Genomic DNA, 20,249 nt, shown 5'->3' with positions numbered 1-20,249 from the left:
GTCAGATTAGATAACATTTTTTACTTACCAGTTAATTTAGATGTTACTACATAAAGCACATTTTTAGGTTATCTGACAAAAAATGTTTACAGTGTAGAAAGACATAATGGTGAGTAAATTATGACAGAATTATTGGTGAACTTTTCCTTAAACCTTACAGCATTTCGAGATGAGCTGATATATGAGGAGTAGTGGTAAGGTAATTTCTACTTCATCCTCATCTGTTAATGTGATGATCCTTTTTGGAGTTGTGTGAGGTAATCATGAGCTTGTAGGGTCTGTGACTCCCACACCACAGTAGGTTTAATTGGCTCTGTTCCAGCTTATCCTCAATGGCAATATGAGGGAAAACGATCAGTGACTCAATTAAGAGTTGGGAACTATGGGTCATGCTGAGGTGCTGCAAGAACCCACTGGTGTGACTACTGGCACCTCTGGCTCTCTTCCTCTCTCTTTAACCTGGAAGAATCATCTGGACTGAGTAATTGGATGGCTTCAATCACGAATTAATCTTTCTCTGGCCATCTTCTGCAGCTGCCTTGTTGACATTTGAATATGAATTTCTACACCAAAGCTTTTCCTAGGCTTCATCAACCCCTAGGCCCAAATCCCACTGTTCCTATGTGTCTGTGCTAGTCTGTTTTATTCATATAGGAATATAAAAATTCAGAACATTTTACTCAAAAATTTAAATTATGTAATTGGTTTGGAACAATATAAATGTGAGTAAATAGTCATTGTTAGGTGAACTATTCCTTAATCAGTCAATCAAACTAACTAATAATATGAGAAATTATGTAAGAAATTAGGTGATTTTGCACACTTTCAATATGCATCAGTCTGATATCAAGTGAAAAAATACAGAGCCTTAAGCTATCAGGAAAAATGCTGGGTAAATATGCTCATGGTAATGCAATGGTACAAATCTCACACTGGCCACAAAACAGACCATCATTGGTGCACATGTTTTTGGTGGATGAATGTTATTGCATGCTGTGCTGCCAGCAGTTAGGAAGCTGATAAATGATGCGTTGGATTCTTTCCAAGCTCTGCACCTGGAAATGGGCCATCATGGGGGCAGGAATGGGCTAGACAGGGGAGAAGCACTTATTACTACAGCCTGATAGGCTACAGTTTTATGAGGTCAGTTCTCTAGTTTATTGCTTACTATGACTTATTATTACTCATTATAACTACTTATTAGGATGTATAACTATTTTGATGGCACTTTATTTTACAGTATGTGTAATTTCCTGGTATATACAGTGCATTAAGAAAATATTCTGACCCCTTTATTTTTTCACATTTTGTTATGTTGCAGCCTTATGTTAAAATGCTATAAATATTTTTCTACATCAGTCTACATTCCATACGCCATAATGACAATGCAAAAACAAGATTTTTGATAACTTTGCAAATTTATTAAAAAGAAAAAAAAAATGAAATACCACATTGACATATGTATTCAGACCCTTAACTCAGTACTTAGTTGAAGCACCTTTGGCAGCGATTACAGCCTCAAGTTTTTTGGGGTATGATGCAACAAGCTTTGCGCACCTGGATTTGGGGGTTTTCTGCCATTCTTCTCTGCAGATCCTCTCAAGCAGAGATGTTCAATTGGATTCAACTCAGGGCTCTGGCTGGGCCACTCAAGGACATGCACGGAGTTGTCCCTAAGCCACTCTTGTGTTGTCTTGGCTGTGTGCTAAGGGTCATTGTCCCATTGGGAGGTGAACATTCAGCCCAGTCTGAGGTCCTGAGCACTCTGGACCAGGTTTTCATTAAGGATATCTCTGTATTTTGCTGCATTCAGCTTTCCTTCAACCCTGACCAGTCCCCCAGTCCCTGCCACTGAAAAACACCTCCACATTATGATGCTACCACCACCATGCTTCACTGCTGGGAGGGTATTGCACAGGTGATGATGCGGTGCCTGGTTTCCTCCAGACATGAGGCTTGGAATTGAGGCCAAACAGTTCAATCTGTGTTTCATCAGACCAGATAATCTTGTTTCTCACAGTCTGAAAGTCCTTAAGGTGCTTTTTTATGTGTCTTGCACTGAGGAGAGGCTTCCGTTTGGCCACTCTGCCATAAAGCCCAGATCGGTGGCGTGTTGCAGTGATGGTTGTCCTTCTGAATGTTTCTTCCATCTCCACACATGACCTCTGCAGCTAAACCAGAGTGACCATCGGGTCCTTGGTCACCTCTCTTACAAAGGCCCTTCTCCCCCGATTGCTCAGTTTGGCTGGGTGGCCAGCTCTAGGAAGAGTCCTGGTTGTTCCAAACTTCTTCCATTTAAAAATTATGGAGGCCACTGTGCTCTTGGGAACCTTCAATGCAGCCAAATGTTTTTTTTCAGCCTTCCCCAGATCTGTGCCTCGACACAATCCTGTCTCAAGCTCTGCAGGCAGTTCCTTTAACCTCATGGCTTGGATTTGCTCTGATATGCATTTTCAGCTGTGAGACCTTATATAGATAGGTGTGTGCCTTACCAAATCATGTCCAATCAATTGAATTTGCAACAGGTGGCAAGTGTAGGAACATCTCAAAGATGATCCAGAGAAATGGGATGCACCTAAGCTAAATTTCAAGTGTCATAGCAAAGTGTCTGAATACTTATGTCAATGTGATATTTCAGTTTTTTTCTTTTTAATAAATTTAATACATTTGATAAAGTTATCAAAAATCTGGTTTTTGTGTTCTCATTATGGGGTATGGAGTGTAGATTGATGTGATTTTTTTTTTTTTTAAGCATTTTAGTATAAGGCTGCAACATAACAAAATGTGAAAAATATTAAGGGATGGATACTTTCTGAAAGCACTGTATATGGTAAATATGTTGTCGTTCCTACAGACAAATGTGTAGTGACATTAGGTATTTACTTGAACTGTTCGTAAATGGTAATTAATAAGAAACATTACTGTACTTACCAATGGTACAAAGGCCTACGTGGTAATTATGTTGTACCTCCACAGGGTTATCACAGGAACTTACTTACGGTATATGTACATGGTAACTTATATGAAGCATTACTGTACTTAGCAATGGTGCATGGTAATATGTTGTACCTACAGACTAATGTGGCATAACAATACATACTTATCTAAAGTGTACCTACATGTTAACTAAAATGAAACTTTACAGTACGTCTCAATGCTACACGCATGGTAAATATGTAGTACTTACAAACAAGTGTGGGGTAATAATAGGCACTTAAAGTGTACGTACATATTAACTAATGTGAAACATGATGGTACTTACCAATGCTTTAAAAATGATAGGTATTAGTAAGTACAAGTCCTCATGGTAAATGCTTTGGAAGTTGGATGGGATCTTACATAGAACCTAATATGAAACACAACAGTAACTATACAGTACTTCAAAGGGTTAGTATTTATTCATTTTAAGCAAGGCCTTCTTCACCTGACAACTGGTAATGTCAAGTACAAAAATGAGTCTGGTAGCTACAGCCTATGTCCAAAATGAGAACTGTCAACACACACATAATTATTACGTATGTCATCAAAAATCCCTTTATGAATTGACAGAAATTACAACTATGTAAGTAGGGTAATGTCATGGTACATACTGTACCAATCAGTTAAGAGAATCAGTGTTCAGTTAAAGATTGTTAGGTAAGGTGAACTGCAATGGTACTTACAAGTAAGTATCTTCATCCACGCTTGTATTACAACTCCCCTCCCCCATGTACTCTATAACTTATACATTAACATCTAGGTACATTCACTAGTACGTCCATAGTAATTTCCTGGAAATAAGACTGTAAAATAAAGTGCACCATTGTACATAACCAGTACATAGGAATTACCAGTTCTCTAGCCTTTGTAATACCTGCAGTACATTTACAAAACTACTAGGTACATTCACTGGTACGACCATTGAAAATCCCTGGAAACAGGACTATAAAATAAATTGCAGCATTGTACGCAACCATTACACAGGAATTACCAGCTCTTTAACCTTTGTAATATGTGTAGTATATACACCACATTTGTCTGTAGGTACAACATAATTACCATGTACCATTGGTAAGTGCAGTAATGTTTAATATTAGTTACCATTTATGAACACTTCAGGTAAGTAAATACATCTTGTTACTACACATTTGTCTGTAGGTACAACATATTTACTGCATGTACCAATAGGTGTCACTGATGTGTAAACGTGGATGGTCATGTGTCCAGGGCTGTCATTATGGCGGTGCAACTGGTTCAGTCACACCAGGCCCTGCACTTTAGGGGATCCTGCGGTCTAAACTGTGTTGTCACTACCACGAAAAATTTGCCTCGGCGCACTGTGCTCTTCAATTGGTTATATAAACATAGCCATTTTATCATTTTTAGTGTTTACACTTATTCACTAAACTGGAAAACACTCTGGGCTATAAATCATTAAATAAGATTATGATTGCTCAGAAACGGTCCTGACAACACATACAGTACATTGAGGTCCGGAGCAGCGCAGAGGGCAATACAGTCACTGAGCAGGGGATTTATTGCATACAGCTTATTTACACTACTGAATTCTTGTGAATTGGTTGTCTTCATTATATCAATGTTGCTTGACAGGAAATGGAATATATAATTGGACACAGATGGTGCAATAACTGGAGAAGAACCTCAGAATTGTATTGCACTTGACTCAGCCCATTAGTGCTTTGTGCATGCAATTTCACCAACCCACTTGTGCTGAAACTTAGTGCATGCTTGCACGAAAATATCAAAAATCAATGGCCAGTCCCACTGAATTTGTGCATATGATGTATCGCATAGCCATGCACTTAAGGCAGAGCACTCTTAAAAAAGGGCCCTAAATGTACAATACATTTTAGAACCAAAAGGTGTTTATTGTGTTTCAACAGATTTAGAGTATTACACACTTGGCTTTACTCAAAGATCTTGCGGCATTTGCTCTCAGATGAGACTGCATCTTTAGCGTGAGCAAGAATACTTTTAAAGCAAGTGGCAAATGATTGCAAAGCAACCTTGAGCTTTTGGAAAGGCATTGCATAAATAAAAATGAAAATAAAAATATTATTATAATTATTATCATAGGAAGATTATCTGGACGTTTATCATGGAAATAACAGACTGATTAAACTGTGCAAAAATGTCTGATGGGAGAAGTTACTTGTCAGAAGCTCAGCAAAATGGGGTCAATGTCGGCACTGGAACATTGAGTAGCAACATGTAAACTTCCCATAAGAAATAACTTTTTCTCTTAAGAACTTTTTCTCACATATTGAGTGAAAATGCTGTCAGGCTGTTAGAAAATGTCTGATATTAGAGGTGTGCACCCTGGGACAACTTGAAAGCAGGCATCAATTATAGGCTTCTGCCATGTTGCTTAAGGCAGGGAACATAATGAAAACATCAGACATCACTCATAAAGGGATTCAGAAAAAAATTCACCATACTTGGCTGCAAGCCTGATGTGTGACTGCTTGTCCACCGTACATCAAAAGCACTGGAGAGATGATAGGAAATATCAAACAAATCTCTCTGTAAAATAAATGTACGGAAGAAATCACATCTAGAATGACGAAGCTTTAGCACTGTGTTTTTTACTGTCATGCTGTAGGCTAAATTAATTGCATGATTAAAAATATGGGAACACCACCTGCTTATTCATCATTTTCATGTGACGTCACATCCTTATAGGAACGCCCACCTCGAGGGCAAAACACAGCTTTCATCCGCTGCCCACCAGTTATTTTTTCCAGGTTTGTTTAGCCAAAATGCCGGATAGTTGTTGTTCAATCGGATGCAATAACCAACGAGGAGACAAGCCTGGGTTGTGCTTTTACAGAATCCCATCCGAGAAAGAAAACCCAGAGAGGAGGAGATTGTGGATTTGTGCTATTAGACATACCTCCATCCCTGGGGAGGGCAAAGAATGGCAACCATCAAAGTACACACGTCTTTGCAGCGAACATTTCATCAAAGGTAAGCGGAACTATTTCCTGAGTTGGGAAATGGTTACGTTAACAGTTAGCTAACGCTAGCTAAATAATAGGTTATCTAGTTAAGGGGAAGTTTCATTTTCAGTCTGAAGAGTTAACAGTTGTTGGAAGGGAGAGAGGGTTTTACCAGCCTGCAAGAATGATATCACAAACGTTACTAACATTATTTCTAACTTGTTGGCATATGTTGGACATAAACCCACTTGAATCATTATAGGTGCCAAATCTGATGACCTGTTGTCCCCTGACTGGGTTCCATCTGTCTTCTCGCACACACCAACCACCAAGAAGAGGAAAAGGGAGAAAGACATGAAAAGGTATGAGCAGCACAGGAGAATGCACAACAAGAGTGTGGAGGAGCAAAAACAGCAAGATGCAGTGGATGTCCTAGAATTGTCATCAGTGCCAGATGCTGAGCCTGCGCCACCTGCTGAGGATGAACAACAGTGTGACAACAAACCATGCAAGGAAAAGTTTGCAAGATTACAAAAGGAATGTAATGTCCTCAGGGAGGAAAATCATAGGCTGAAGGACATTATTAAATCAGGAACATTTGACGCACTGGCTTTTGGAAAATATGATGAAATGGTGAAGGCAATGACTGGAATCCCCACATATTCCAAGTTACAAGTAGTTTTAACGTTTGTGATATCATTTCTGCAGACTGGTACAAACCTCTCTCCCTACCAACAGCCATTGTTAACTCTTATGAGGCTGAAAATGAGCCTTCCCCTTTCACTACTTGGTTGTATCTTTAAGATCTCAATTCGAACTGCCAGCAGAACATTTAGAAGCACCACTGAAGTGTTGAATGCAAGGCTTGTTCGAGCACTTGTGTTTTGGCCAAATTGAGAAGAGCTTCAGCTGTCAATGACTATGATATTTAGGTCTTTCGTAAATGTGCCTGTATTATTGACTGCTTTGAGATTTTAATTGAAAAGCCTAGAGACATTAGAGCAAGAGCATAGACATACTCAAAATACAAACATCACCATACCATGAAATATCTAATTGACATAACACCACAAGGAACAGTTTATTTTATATCAAAAGGATGGGGTGGCAGAACACCAGACAAACACTTGACTAAAATAAGTGGATTTTTGGATCACCTCAGCCCAGGTGATATGATACTAGCTGATAGAGGGTTTGATGTGGCAGATTCAGTTGGTCTGTACAATGCTGAGCTTAAGATCCCAGCTTTCACAGAAAGGAAAAAGCAATTGGGTCCAGTGGAATTGGAGTCCACACGAGGACTTGCATCGGTTAGGATCCATGTTGAGAGAGTTATCGTGAGGCAAGGAATCGGTATACCATACTTAAAAGTACAGTTGGAATTCAAATGTGTGAAGCTGAGCATCCTAAAGTTCTCACACCTCTAGATAAAATAGTCAATGTGTGATGTGCACTGACAAATTTGGCTCCCTTAATTGTTCCTTTGGGTTAAACATGAGAAAAACGTGTGTGTTACTGCACTATTTCCATTAATGAAAAAATGACAATGATGCATTCATACTTTTAAACATAAATAAATATATACATCATTATAACTATATGCATCTATGTACAAAAACTATATATATATATATATCGTTTTTGTACATATATATACACACACACACTGGCGGCCAAAAGTTTGGAATAATGTACAAATTTTGCTGTTTCAGAAGGAAATTGGTACTTTAATTCACCAAAGTGGCAGTCAACTGATCACAAGGTATTGTCAGGACATTACTGATGTAAAAATCAGCACCATCACTATTTGAAAAAAGTCATTTTTGATCAAATCTAGACAGACCCCATTTCCAGCAGCCATCACTCCAACACCTTATCCTTGAATAATCATGCTAAATTGCTAATTTGGTACTAGTAAATCACTTGATATTATATCAAACACTGTTGAAAGCTATTTAGACTGGCATGTCTTAAGGTAAATATTAGATCAAAAATGGCAAAAAAAAAAAAAAAAAAAAAAAAACGCTTTCTCTAGAGACTCGCCAGTCAACCATTGCTTTGAGGAATGAAGGCTATACATTGATTTCAAACAGAGGTGTTCACTAAAGTCTTCAAAGACAAAGGACAACTGGCTCTAACAAGGACAGAAAGAGATGTGGAAGGCCCAGATGTACAACTAAACAAGAGGATAAGTACACCAGAGTCTCTAGTTTGAGAAATAGATGCATCACATGTCCTCAGCTGACAGCTTCATTGAATTCTACCCGCTCAACACCAGTTTCATGTACAACAGTAAAGAGAAGACTCAGGGGTGCAGGCCTTATGGGAAGAATTGCAAAGAAAAAGCCACTTTTGAAGTAGAAAAACAAAAAGAAAATGTTAGAGTGGGCAAAGAAACACAGACATTGGACAACAGATAATTAGAAAAAGAGTGTTATGGATCTTAACCCCATTGAGCTTTTGTGGGATCAGCTAGACCGTAAGGTGTGTGAGAAGTGCTCAGCAAGACAGCCACATCTATGGCTAGTGCAACAGGAAGCGTGGAGTGAAATGTCACCTGAGAATCTGGACAAACTGACAGCTAGAATGCCAAGGATCTGCAAAGCTGTCATTGCTGCACGTGGTGGATTTTTTGATGATAACACTTTGATGTAGTTTAAGAAGATCTGAACATTTTTTTCAAATTGTAATTTTTCACGTTATTAATGTCCTGACTATACATTGTGATCAGTTGAATGCCACTTTGGTGAATAAAAGTACCAATTTCTTTGCATAAGAGCAAAATCTGTACATTATTCCAAACGTTTGGCCGCCAGTGTGTGTGTGTGTGTGTGTGTGTGTGTATATATATATATATATATATATATATATATATATAATATATATATACTGTATACACACACACTGGTGGCCAAAAGTTTGGAATAATATACAGATTTTGCTTTTCCAATTTGACATTTTTAAACGAGTGGTGTACAGCTTTAAACAACTTATATAAATGTATTGTCTTTTACAGATTCCTGATTTACACTCAAGTCTGTGTCTTCATTACACAGGACAGGCACCCCACAGTAACAGCCCTTGCCTTCAGATGGTTTGGTGGTATCATGTGATGTTGCTAGAATATGAGCTGTAAACACTTTTGCTTCTAGCTCTGGAATGACACATTTCTGGACAAATGTGTGAACCTTTTCACACATGGTTTCAAAAAAGTCAGTATCAGGAAGAATTCTCTCAATGTGGATATCCCCTTTGCCTCCTTTCACTGGTCCCCAGACAGCAAAGTCACAGTAGCTTACTTATGTCAGATGAATTTGTGTCTGCACCTGATAGAAGTACTGATGGTCCCTCTTCAATTAAAGTTTACCCTTCACCTCTTGGAGGCAAAATGTGCTATCCTGTTTGCTTTTCTCCATCAAAGTGCTATTCTGAAGTCTGCTGAGTGCCTTTACCTCCAACACACCCATCTCATGGCAGTCACATGCTAATATGCCATATGGAGGTAGTAAGGCCGGGAGGTCCTCGGAGCACTTATTCGGTAGCTCCGTGGCTGCTGGTTAGTGGATGCTGCGCGATGCCCCCTAGATGATTTTTGCCGACGCGCAGCGCTGCTCTGTGTCGACCGGTGGGTCCCCTGAAGATGACCAGAGGTGTCCCCGAGCGGCTGTGCCCCATGGTGGCCGCGCTATGAGCAATCAAAAACTGAACATTTTTCCATGCAGTTCTGCAGCCGACCGCTGGGTGGTTCCACCACGTCCCCACTGCAGGCTTATTGCAGTGGGCTCCCTCTCCATTCAAATAAACCACAGGTGGGCTCTTTTTTTGGGGAAGGTGGGGGTGACCACAAAAACCCTATAAGCCCAAATGCCCACTATATTGCATCACTTCCTCCTCGGGGTGCCAAGGACCGCCCCTTACCAGCTATTTTGGGGAAAAAGCCCACAGAAGCGAGCCTTTGATTGGCCGACCGCGGAGTGTGTCCTGGAGGGGGCGGGGCTGACCACGAACACACTATTTGTCCACCTTCACACTATATTACAGGACTTTGTCCCTGGGGGTCCACGGACCCCGGGGGTGTGTCCTGGAGGGGGCGGGGCTGACCATAAAACAACTATTTGTCCATTTACCCATTAAATTGAACAACTTTCTCACTGTTGGTCTGAGGACCATCTGTGTGTGTCCGGGAGGCAGTGGGTCTGTCCAAGGACAAATTATTTGTCCCCTTTGACCATGTTAAAATATTTCTGACTTGCAAGTGGGTGCAGTAGCAATTAAATAACTTATGATACGATGGTGGTAGATCTAATCACTGACAATGATGAAACAGCCTACAGAGAGGAGGTGCACACTCTGACACACTGTCACCACCAACATACTAAATGTCCATTTCCAATTTATTGTATAGGTGAGTTAACCCTAATCCACCAACATACTAAATGACCATTTCCAATTTATTGTATAGGTGTATTAACCTTAAGTCCACCAACATACTAAATGTCCATTTTCAATTTATTGTGTAGGTGTATTGAGTCCACCAACATATTAAATGTCCATTTCCAATTTATCGTATAGGTGTATTACCCATAAGTCCACCTACATACTAAATGTCAATTTCCAATTTATTGTATAAGTGTATTACCCCTGTGTCCACAACATACTAAATGTTCATTTCCAATTTATTGTATTGGTGTATTAACCCTAAGTCCACCAACATACTAAATGTCCTTTTTCAATTTATTGTATTGGTCTATTGTGTCCACCAACATATTAAATGTCCATTTCCAATTTATTGTGTTGGTCTATTGTGTTGGGCCTCATGTATTCAGATAGAAGACAAAGGCAGGCCTAACACAGTCATAAAACCTAACTCAGCCCCCACATACCAAGTCGTAAATCTTACTGATAAAAACCGCGCCAAAATCAAACAAAGGGAGTCCAAAACAGACTACAAATCCCATGAAGCCTTGCTCACTAAAGGATTGAACTCTCAACTCCTATTGGATGAGGCACACAACAGAACGTCCCTCAGCCATGACATCATGAGTAGAAATACCACTGAAATGCTTCCGGGATTTGCTTCCAGCAACTTTGCTTGCAGTGGGTAGATGCAGCTCATCGCTGCTCTCAGGTGCAACCTCGTGGCACAAGGAAGTAATGTCCGACTTGAAACTGTGGCCATACAATCTCCATCTCGCTGGATGAGTTGAGATTACTCTGTGTTCAACCGAACACTCTAACGGATCCGAAGGAGACCGCCGAGCAATCTGCATCTTCATCCATTTGCCTGCAGAAGTGAAGAGATTAAAGATTTCTCTTCCATCTTCAATCAAGTCGACATTTCTGATTTCTCCGGCAGCCTGCCGAGAATCAGCAGCCGTATGTTTCAAGTTTTTGCTTGTACAGTTTACGGATCACCATGTCCACTCATTATTAATACTCAGGGTATTAATTATCTCAAATTTGATTTGCTGTATTGTGGTCCAACTAAACTGGACTGTTATGTATTTTCATCATCACGGTTGAGACTGGCAAACTGAGTTTATCCCTTAAAGAATCAAAGAACGCGGGACTGTTTAGGAGCCGTCCACCGCATCTCTGAGTGATAAACTAACAGCTGCTTTCTCTCCCACGATCGTGAAATCGGCTTTGGGGCCGTCACTTAATTCTCTCTCTCTTTCTCTCTCGTATTAACCATACACACACACACACACACACACACACGTGACCCCTCACAAACATTCTGGCACACATTTTTGGCTCGTAGATAACTTCACGCTAAAGCTCAGCTTTATGCCTAAGCTATCGTACAAGCGGATACACACGGTAACTGGTAGACACCATTGACTGGTTTCTCTCCGCCCACATTCGCGGCCATATTCCCTGGCCGGAAGTCTCACGTGACATACTCTCCACGAGAGTCACGTCCACCATTTTGTGCGTGTCCCTCCTTACACACAAACACAAACTCGCTCTCTCTCACACACACACACCCTCATGTGTTATAGGATTATTTTGATTTCCATATCTTATCATATCACTGTTTAGTTTGTAGTTGTAAGTCGGAAGTTTATTGACTGCATTGTACTAATTATTAATTGATATTACTGCATAAATAAACTTTGTTTATATTACAAAGAGAAGTGTTTTGGTTTGTTTTGCATACGCCTGTGTCATGCTGACGGGGTGTCAATGCTCGGATTCAAGCCTTCATTCATTGTTTTTTTCCCGAAAATTGATATTCTTCGGATGTCGATTTTCCTAACAAAACAATCTAATATTGAGACTGTTATACTATCTGGTTATTAGTCCCTGATTCCAGGGTGGTGCCCCGTCAATGTTAATCCTTATTAATATTCTGTTGATTTTTGATAATTGATAATTATCTTTGATGATTGTTGAATTTGAATGATCAATAAGCTAGTGTTAATTTTAATTAATGTTTCATCGATGTTAACCATTAATGATTATCTTTGATAATTGTTGATTTAAAGGATTACAAAAGCTAACATTGATTATCATCAATGTTCTATTGATTTTAATAATTAATAATTATCTTTGATAATTAGTATATCACATAAAGTATATCACTCAACATACTCAGTGGAACCCATTTATGCAACTTGCAACTCTTTAAAATGTATAATTAGCTAAAAAATGACTGTCCACGAACCATGTATTTGCCACTATTCAAATAAATTGCATGTGGGCACTTCCTGTGTTTTTGCCAAGTCATTTTGAAAGCTTTTCTTGCTATTTGCATGTAATATTATCAATCAAACATCAAGTATATCACTCAACATACTCAATGGAACCCATTTATGCAACTTACAGCTCCAAATAATGTATAATTAGCTAAAGAATTACTGTCCATGAACCATGTATTTTTCACCATTCAAATAAATTGTACGTGGGCACTTCCTGTGTGACCTGGTGAAAATAATCTTAAATTTGATGCTAAGACCTAGGGGCTTCGAGTACTTCATCTTTGTGCTCTCATAAACAACGTGTTAAAAATCCATGTCTCTCACCAATTGGGAAGCACTTAAAAAAAATCAAGTAAAATATTATAGAAAAATAACTCACTTTTCATTCAAAAGTCAGCCAATTAAGCATTTAACGAAGTCATTCAGACTTCAAATTTTGCACACTTACTAAGGGGCCCCTGAGAAGCTCTACATTTCAGATTGGAGTCATTTGGAGCTTTCTGAGTGGTGTCCACAAAACACCTATAGAAATGAATGGAATAAATTGCAGGTGGGACTTTTCTAGAAAGGTCCTGCAGTCCCCAAATTTCACATGTGGGTGCCCGATGTCTCTCGAAAGACATATTGAGAGCATGAGGCTCTAGAAAAGAGGAAAAGTCTTTTTTACAGTTTATGCACAGATTGACAGAGCCTCTTGAATAAGATTAGAGACAACTAGGGTAGGGTTTGGATCTATGCTCAGGAAGGATCTAGATACCCCAAATTTTGGGGCCTGATTTAGGGGCCCCTGACAGTCGATGATCTCAAATTTCAAGGTCATGTGGCCTTCAGAACCCCCTTTTCTAGACGTCCCACTTGACCATTAAACCAATGCAATTCCATAGGTGTTTCGTGGACAGCCTTAAATTTGATGCTAAGACCTGGGGACTTCGAATGCTTCATCATAGGGCCCTAAGAAACAACATATTAAAAAGCCGTGTTCCTCAGAGTTTGGGAAGTACTTTAAGAAAATCAAGAAATATATTATAGAAAAATGTCACTTTTCATTCACAAGTCTGCCAATTAAATATTTAACGAAGTCATTCAGACTTCAAATTTTGCACACTTACTAAGGGGCCCCTGAGAAGCTATAGATTTCAAATTGGAGTCATTTGGAGCTTTCTGAGGGGTGTCCATGAAACACCTATAGAAATGAATGGAATAAATTGCTCATGGGATGTGCCCTGGCAGCTTGCCCAGAGGTCCCAGAGACCCCAAATTTCACATAGTGACCCCTCGTGGGCCTGTTGAAGACATACTGAGAGTGCTAACGATTTCAGTGAAGTTTTGGTCGAACGTCAGAAAACACCTTTAAACGACTCTGGGTGGGCACAGTGGGCATGATGAGGAAATGGATTAACAAATGTAACAAAAAATAATTTGTGTCAGGAACGCCTAAAAACACACTTATAGGGGGCATGTGGGATGCCTGTGCACTGCCCGGCACAAATTAGGGTGATGTATGGCATCAGGGGGCACACTGGGGGCAAAGGCATGCCAAAGTAGTGTTTAGTGGGTAAGGGGACAAATAGTGGTTCTGTGGACGGAAGGAAGACTATGATGAAGACTAGTGGGTAAGGGGGACACAGGAAGTGAGTTTGTGGACAACAGGAAGCCCATTTAGAAGAATAGTGGGTAAGGGGGACATAGGAAGTGAGTTCGTGGACAACAGGAAGACTATGATGAAGACTGGTGTTAAGGTGGACAAAAAGAGGCTCTGTGGACACTGTTCACATTACTAAATGCCCCGTGGGCAGCAGGTGGCTTGTGGGAACTCCCCGAAGTGACCATGACAACTCGAGAGTGCCCCTAGAGGTGTCCATATGGCGAGATAAGGGGGAAAATTAAACTTACCCCAAAGTAATGGCAAAGTGACAGATGGCCACCAAGCTAGTAGCCAAGTGGGTGTCCACGTAAGGGGTATGATCCATCGCCCCAACTATGGGTCCAATGGCAATTTAAATGAATAGGGTTCGATCCCTCGAACCACCTAACTTCACTTATCATGGGTATTGAGGGTTGATGACCAGCCCTCCCTTCCTTACAGTGAGGTTGGTGCAGTGGCTCTTGTAGGTGCTACGGGTTGTTTAGATCAGTTTTACTATCAGAAATAATTAATAATTAATATTGATTAATTATTAATTAATATTTAAATTAAATAATAGAATTTAAATCATTAAATTCTATCCTTGGGGCACCACTCTTTGACGAGAAAAATGATAGCAAGTTACTGATCGAGTCTCATAAAACAAACTACCCTGAAGATTGGGTATTTTAATCAAATTAATCAAAATAATCAAAAAGGGGAGTAACTAGTTAAATTATTGCCATACAAATCTAATAGTAATCTAATTACAGTTAGTTTCTAACACCAATAATATAACAGTACGCAGAGGTAACATGGGAGTTCTTGACGTGGCAGAGGTTGGCTTCAACACAATATTCAAACAAAAACAAACAGTAGTACTTCTTATTATAATTATTAATTCTTATTATTGATAATTCTTATTATTATCAAGCACTAATGAACACAGCCAATACTAGCTGAATATAACCAAAACATAACAAGGAAATCCTAAACTAACAGTGGAGCTATATGCTATTGTGTGTGTGTGTGTGTGTGTAGATGCGGTAACAAAGGAACCAAAATGGAGGATCAGATTCAAAATGGAGGATTAGATCCAAAATGGAGCTGATACCACGTGAGGGTGGAAATGAGTGGACTCACAAAGAAACTGATGAAACAGGCGGGAGAATTTAGTTCACCAGCCTGAGTCGGACATAAACTGCGGCACCGCTCACTCAGTGAATAACAGTGAGAGAGAGAAAGAATGAGAGAGAGAGAGAGAGAGAGAGAGAGAGAGAGAGAGAGAGAGAGAGAGAGAGAGAGAGAGAAGGTGCATGCAATTTAATTGAGGGTAACCGCTCGTAACAGCGGGACTGAATTACTAGTTCAGATCACTCAACAAAGCAAACTTCACCCAAAAATGAAAATCTCCCAACTCAAAACAGCAAACAGCAAGCAGAGTTTAACATACAAATATACTCAAAACATCAGCATTTAGAATCAAATATAAGATTTAGTTGCGCAAGAAAAATCACAGTTTCTAAACTAAATCTGCCCAGATATCAAGCCTTACTTGGAAAATCCTGTGTGATTTCAGTAGGGTTGTCCGTAGAATTCCTGTGGCGTTGAGTGGTCAGGAGAAATGGTCTGAATGGTCCCTTGTCTTACGTTCATCAGCGAAAAGATGCGTCTCTGCTTTATTCTTCGGATCCAGCGGTGGATAAGAATGCAGAAGGTATTCAACGTTGACAGAAAAAGAGGGAGAAGGGAAACTGGTCACCTTTCCATTTTTCAAAATAAATTCACTGTTGTCTTGCAGTGAAACTGAACCGGTTATTATAAGTATACTAGAAGACTTGAACAAAGCTAAGTTAATCTTACTCTACCGTGGCCAGATGGTGAGGTTAGAAAAACGTGGTCTCTTTATTCTTAGTCCAAAAAGGAGGGAAAAAATATAGATGTCCCTTAACAGCCAGCCAGAGCTTAGCACAGAGAGGCCAAACTACATCTGTCCACTGGTTTTATTGACAAGATGACGTCATCGGTCGTAGGCCGCTTTCGACCAATGGCGTTTGAGACTGAGTTCATGGTTGGGACTTCACATCCAGTTGTGAAATTGTGAAGGATCCTGGGAAACTGAGTTCAATGTCTCTCCTTTGATTATAAAACAAAGGGCCATGCGGTCTCTGCTGCCATTTTGAGTTGGCCAAGGCCCTACACCCCCCCCACCCCTTGGTCTTAAGGTTGGAGTTCCTGCCACAGTCCTTGAGAGCAACCCAAAAGTTTAACAGTTTAGTCCCTGAGGACAACCCGAAAGTTATACAGTCCATGTGTCCTGGGTTAGCATGAGCTTAGTTCCTGGAAGCATTAACAGTTCATAAAGGCTTTTGACACCTGGGCAGTCATAGTAGGTAACATCTGGGCAGATGAATTCTAACTAGGCTAACTAACATAATTTCTATCAAAACATAGCACTTCACATCAGTAAACACATCAAACATTGCAACAACTCTTTGTTATCCCTGAGTTTTCAATGATTATGAAAAGGAAAATGAAAATATTGTTACAGTTAGTAAAACTGTTCCTGGGCAGAGTTAGGAGCAGTTAGTGGTAGAGGGGTAGACAGGTGCTTGAAACGCTGTGGAATGAGTGTCATGGCATCCAGTCTAGTGTGTAGTGTTTGGATGTGTCTGTGCATGGCGTATGTGATACCTGTCATGATGATCCAACCATTAAGGAGGAGCCCAAGGGCAGTCAAACTGATGGGGTGTTCTTAATAAGCCGATAATTTTCCTATACGATTGAGAAATGTAGTCGTGAGCCCAGTCGATTTGAGACTGAACTTTACTAATTTGGTCCCTTAAGCTAGAAGCTGCTGTTGAAAGGTGTTGTCAATAGTGAGGTTGTGGCCTCTGAATGCGTCCATCATCTCAATCTCTGAATCGTGTCTCTCTGGACTGAGATGGTGAAGGACAATGTCGGCTATATGTACAGTCCTTGTATATGTATATGTATATGTCCTTGGTGTTCGTACACATGTTCAGATTGGGAATAAGGTAGAGAGAGGGGTTATCATCGTGGTAGGCAAGCACAGGCGGTGTTTTGATATGTACATGTACATTATTCTTCCAAAACCCAACGTTCAATATGGATTTTAGTCGGTAAATGTTCTGTTTCTCTATAATGGGTAAGTTAAGGATAAATCCTATCTCTAGGTTCTGAGGATTTACATGCACTGCCAAGGCTGTATGCCAGATGAATCTGAGAAGTTTGCACAACGGCAGTAGTGGCAGATCTAAGGATTTGTTCAACCATGTTTAGGGGAACTAGGTAGGATGGGATCTTTCCACCACTCAGGCTGTTAACTGAAGTGCTAATTTCCCTCACAAGGTCATGCATTAGATCTCTAACCATTCGCACATATGTTATGTCTGATCTCACAACTTCTGACAAGGCATCCAGAGCATGCAAAGTGGTATTTGAATTGCAGAAAACATGTTTACAGTGAGTATGGTACCCTGCAGGGTTTTCCCCAGATCCAGTAATTGTTCTTGTTGTAACAGGAGTTTCTTTTGGATTGACTCGTAGGCGGCTAAAGGAATTCTGTGCTGGCGTACGTATGTGGGTGGTGCATTTGGGTCAGTTGGGATACAAACTGTATGGAGTTCGGTGATTCCACAGTCATTGGAATCCCTTGAGAAGATCTGTTGGAAGTCGTGAAACAACTTCTGCAGTTCTTGTCTTTGACCCTCTGTCATTAAGGCATCTGCCTTAGTCAGTTGTTGTTCTATTTCATCCTTGAATCCCAGATAAGGTTTCTCTAGCGGGGATTCGGCTTTGTCACCAGTTGAAATCATGTCACCAGAATTAGCAGCAAGGGCATACACAACCATGTCCGTTTCTGTGCCCAAGGCAGTACTGAGGATTTCTTCATTGTGTAGCGCCTCATGACAAGAAACAGTGATCATTTTGTTTGGGAAGGTGAGAAGGAGGGGTTCGAGGTTCTCCCCCCTCGTCAAGGATGGAGGCAGCTCTCCAATCACGGGCACTGTCAGCTTGAAGTCATGAAACGAGCTGTCGATCAGCAGCCCTAATGGTCTACGTGACGTCACAACAGTTGGTATGTTTGTTAGGTTCTGGACAAGCAAGTAAGCTGAGCAGTTGTTGAGCTCAAGCAGAGGTGTGCCACAGACGGTCAGGCTGAGTTCCCAGAAGTATGGCAAGGGTTGGAAGAATGCCTGTGAACCCGGTATCATCTGTCCCTTGAGGATCATGAGGTGGACAGGGGCACCTGCAGTTCTAGCTTGGATAGTCATGTCAAACTCGCTCATTGCCTGACATGCCTGAGGGATGGTCTGATCAGGCAACTTGTGTTCTGGATCAACCCCCACAGGATGGTTTTCAATGCTTGCCTGAGACCATAGGACCTGGTTGACAGTGTCCAGCAGAGCACCTAACCTAACAAGGATATCGACCCCCACGAGGAGTGAGGGGTAAAGTTGGGGAATCACACTCATGAAGTGTGTAAACCTCTTCTTTCCAATTTGAATGGAAAGAGCACATATCCCAATAGCCTCTGCAGTGACTCTGCAGAAAGAAGGCAGTGACTTTTGTGCACAAAGGACAGAGAGGAGCTGTTCTGACACAACTTGTCGTACAAAGCTTGACTAACGGCGGACTTTTCAGACCAGAGTGTGACAAACACATCAGGTACCAAGATACTGTTAGCATGCACACATCCAGCTATGCAGGGGCTGTACAATGCTGGGTTTGAGTTTTGTAGTGAGCAAAGGAATGATTCGTGGGTGCTCACGGGTCCGCCAAGCTGCGGTGTCGGTGGAGTCACAGATGACTCAAGAGGCTCAGAGCCAAGATTAGTCTGGATGTCTGGGTGATGACAATGTGCAGACTCAAGAACAGTGTCACAAGTGGGCTCTCCTGACTCTTGGATATAAGTGACTCAGTTGTCTGAAGCGTGATGCTGTGGCCTGGGTGGACTGGATTCGGGGTTGCGACCTGGGCCCACATGTGCCCGTGAAGGCAGTCGATCAGCGGGGCCAGTCAGTCAAGCATGTCGTGGCCAATAAGAAGTTGTTCTGTGTCAAAAGCACAAATGTAGATGGGATCATTGAGGGTCATCTCCTGGAAGGTGATATCAAGCCAAGCACATTTTGTGATGGGGGCTCTGTTTTGCTGACAAGGCTCACATCACAGGGCTCTGTCTGCTGTGGTTTACCAAGAGAGAGCATTGCCCTGGCGACTTCTGCGAAAGTCTCCTCGCATATTAGGCTGATTTCAGACCCACTGTCCAGTAACGCATGGATGTCTATACACCTTCCTACTGACACTGAGGTGTATATGCGTCTGGCATTCCCCTTGTGGACAAGGTCTCCCAAGAGTTGAAGCAGCGGAGCATGGGTATTGGGCATGACTGCCACTGGGAGCATCTGGGTCTCCCCTGTGTTCTTCCCCCAGCCTACGAAGTAGACTCTAGGGGAAGAGGGGGGAAGTGTATGGCCTAGTCATGCTGATGGACTGTCACCATCGGGTTCCTTGTGGCCATCGTCTGGCCCTTCGATGTGCTTTGTCACATCCGCTAGGCTTTTCTGGATGAGGCTGAGCTGACGCTTCAGATCACTCTTTTCGGGAGGCTCCGAACGATTCCCTTTGTTTCCATTCCAATGTCTGGGTTTTTTCACAAACCCGACATTCCTTTTCATTGGAAAGGGATTCTGTTTTTGGGTTTTTTTCTGACCCTGGGAGGGACCCTTGTGGTCATTCCCTTGGTTCCTCCCACCACCCTGTGGGTGGTTGGGCAAGCGCTTTGGGGCTGCTGCTTCACTGCTTACTCTAGGTTGAGGCATTTCATAGCCCTCAAGCCCCAAGTCTGCCCTCTCTGAAGACTGGATGTCTAGGACTCTGACATCGTCTTCTTGTTTATCAGTCGGACACACAACTGTTTCCCAAGTCATCTGGGCCATCTTTCTAATTCCCGGCATG

The 20,249-nt window shown here is 41.3% G+C and overlaps 1 protein-coding gene across 1 annotated transcript; it reads left to right on the top strand.

The window, feature by feature from the left end:
• Window positions 1-5,759: 5,759 nt before the first annotated feature.
• Window positions 5,760-17,536, top strand: LOC127411114 (THAP domain-containing protein 1-like). The gene is made up of 3 exons (XM_051646473.1): window positions 5,760-5,967; window positions 6,202-6,614; window positions 17,465-17,536. Exons 1-3 carry the CDS (start codon window positions 5,760-5,762, stop codon window positions 17,534-17,536), a joined length of 693 nt encoding a protein of 230 aa, XP_051502433.1.
• The last annotated feature ends 2,713 nt before the right edge of the window (window positions 17,537-20,249 follow it).

The sequence above is a fragment of the Myxocyprinus asiaticus genome, chromosome 20 (genome assembly GCF_019703515.2).
Source record: "Myxocyprinus asiaticus isolate MX2 ecotype Aquarium Trade chromosome 20, UBuf_Myxa_2, whole genome shotgun sequence".
NCBI lineage: Eukaryota > Metazoa > Chordata > Actinopteri > Cypriniformes > Catostomidae > Myxocyprinus > Myxocyprinus asiaticus.
Note: the sequence above shows the minus strand (reverse complement) of the source record. Positions and strands in the feature narration are given on the sequence as shown.

Excerpts from the sequence above, each read along its gene's own strand:
- LOC127411114 (XM_051646473.1), top strand. The coding sequence starts at position 5,760 with ATGCCGGATAGTTGTTGTTCAATCGGATGCAATAACCAACGAGGAGAC. Across the intron at positions 5,968-6,201 it reads CAGCGAACATTTCATCAAAG|GTGCCAAATCTGATGACCTG; the intron begins GTAAGCGGAACT and ends GAATCATTATAG. Across the intron at positions 6,615-17,464 it reads CCACATATTCCAAGTTACAA|GTTCTGAGGATTTACATGCA; the intron begins GTAGTTTTAACG and ends TCCTATCTCTAG.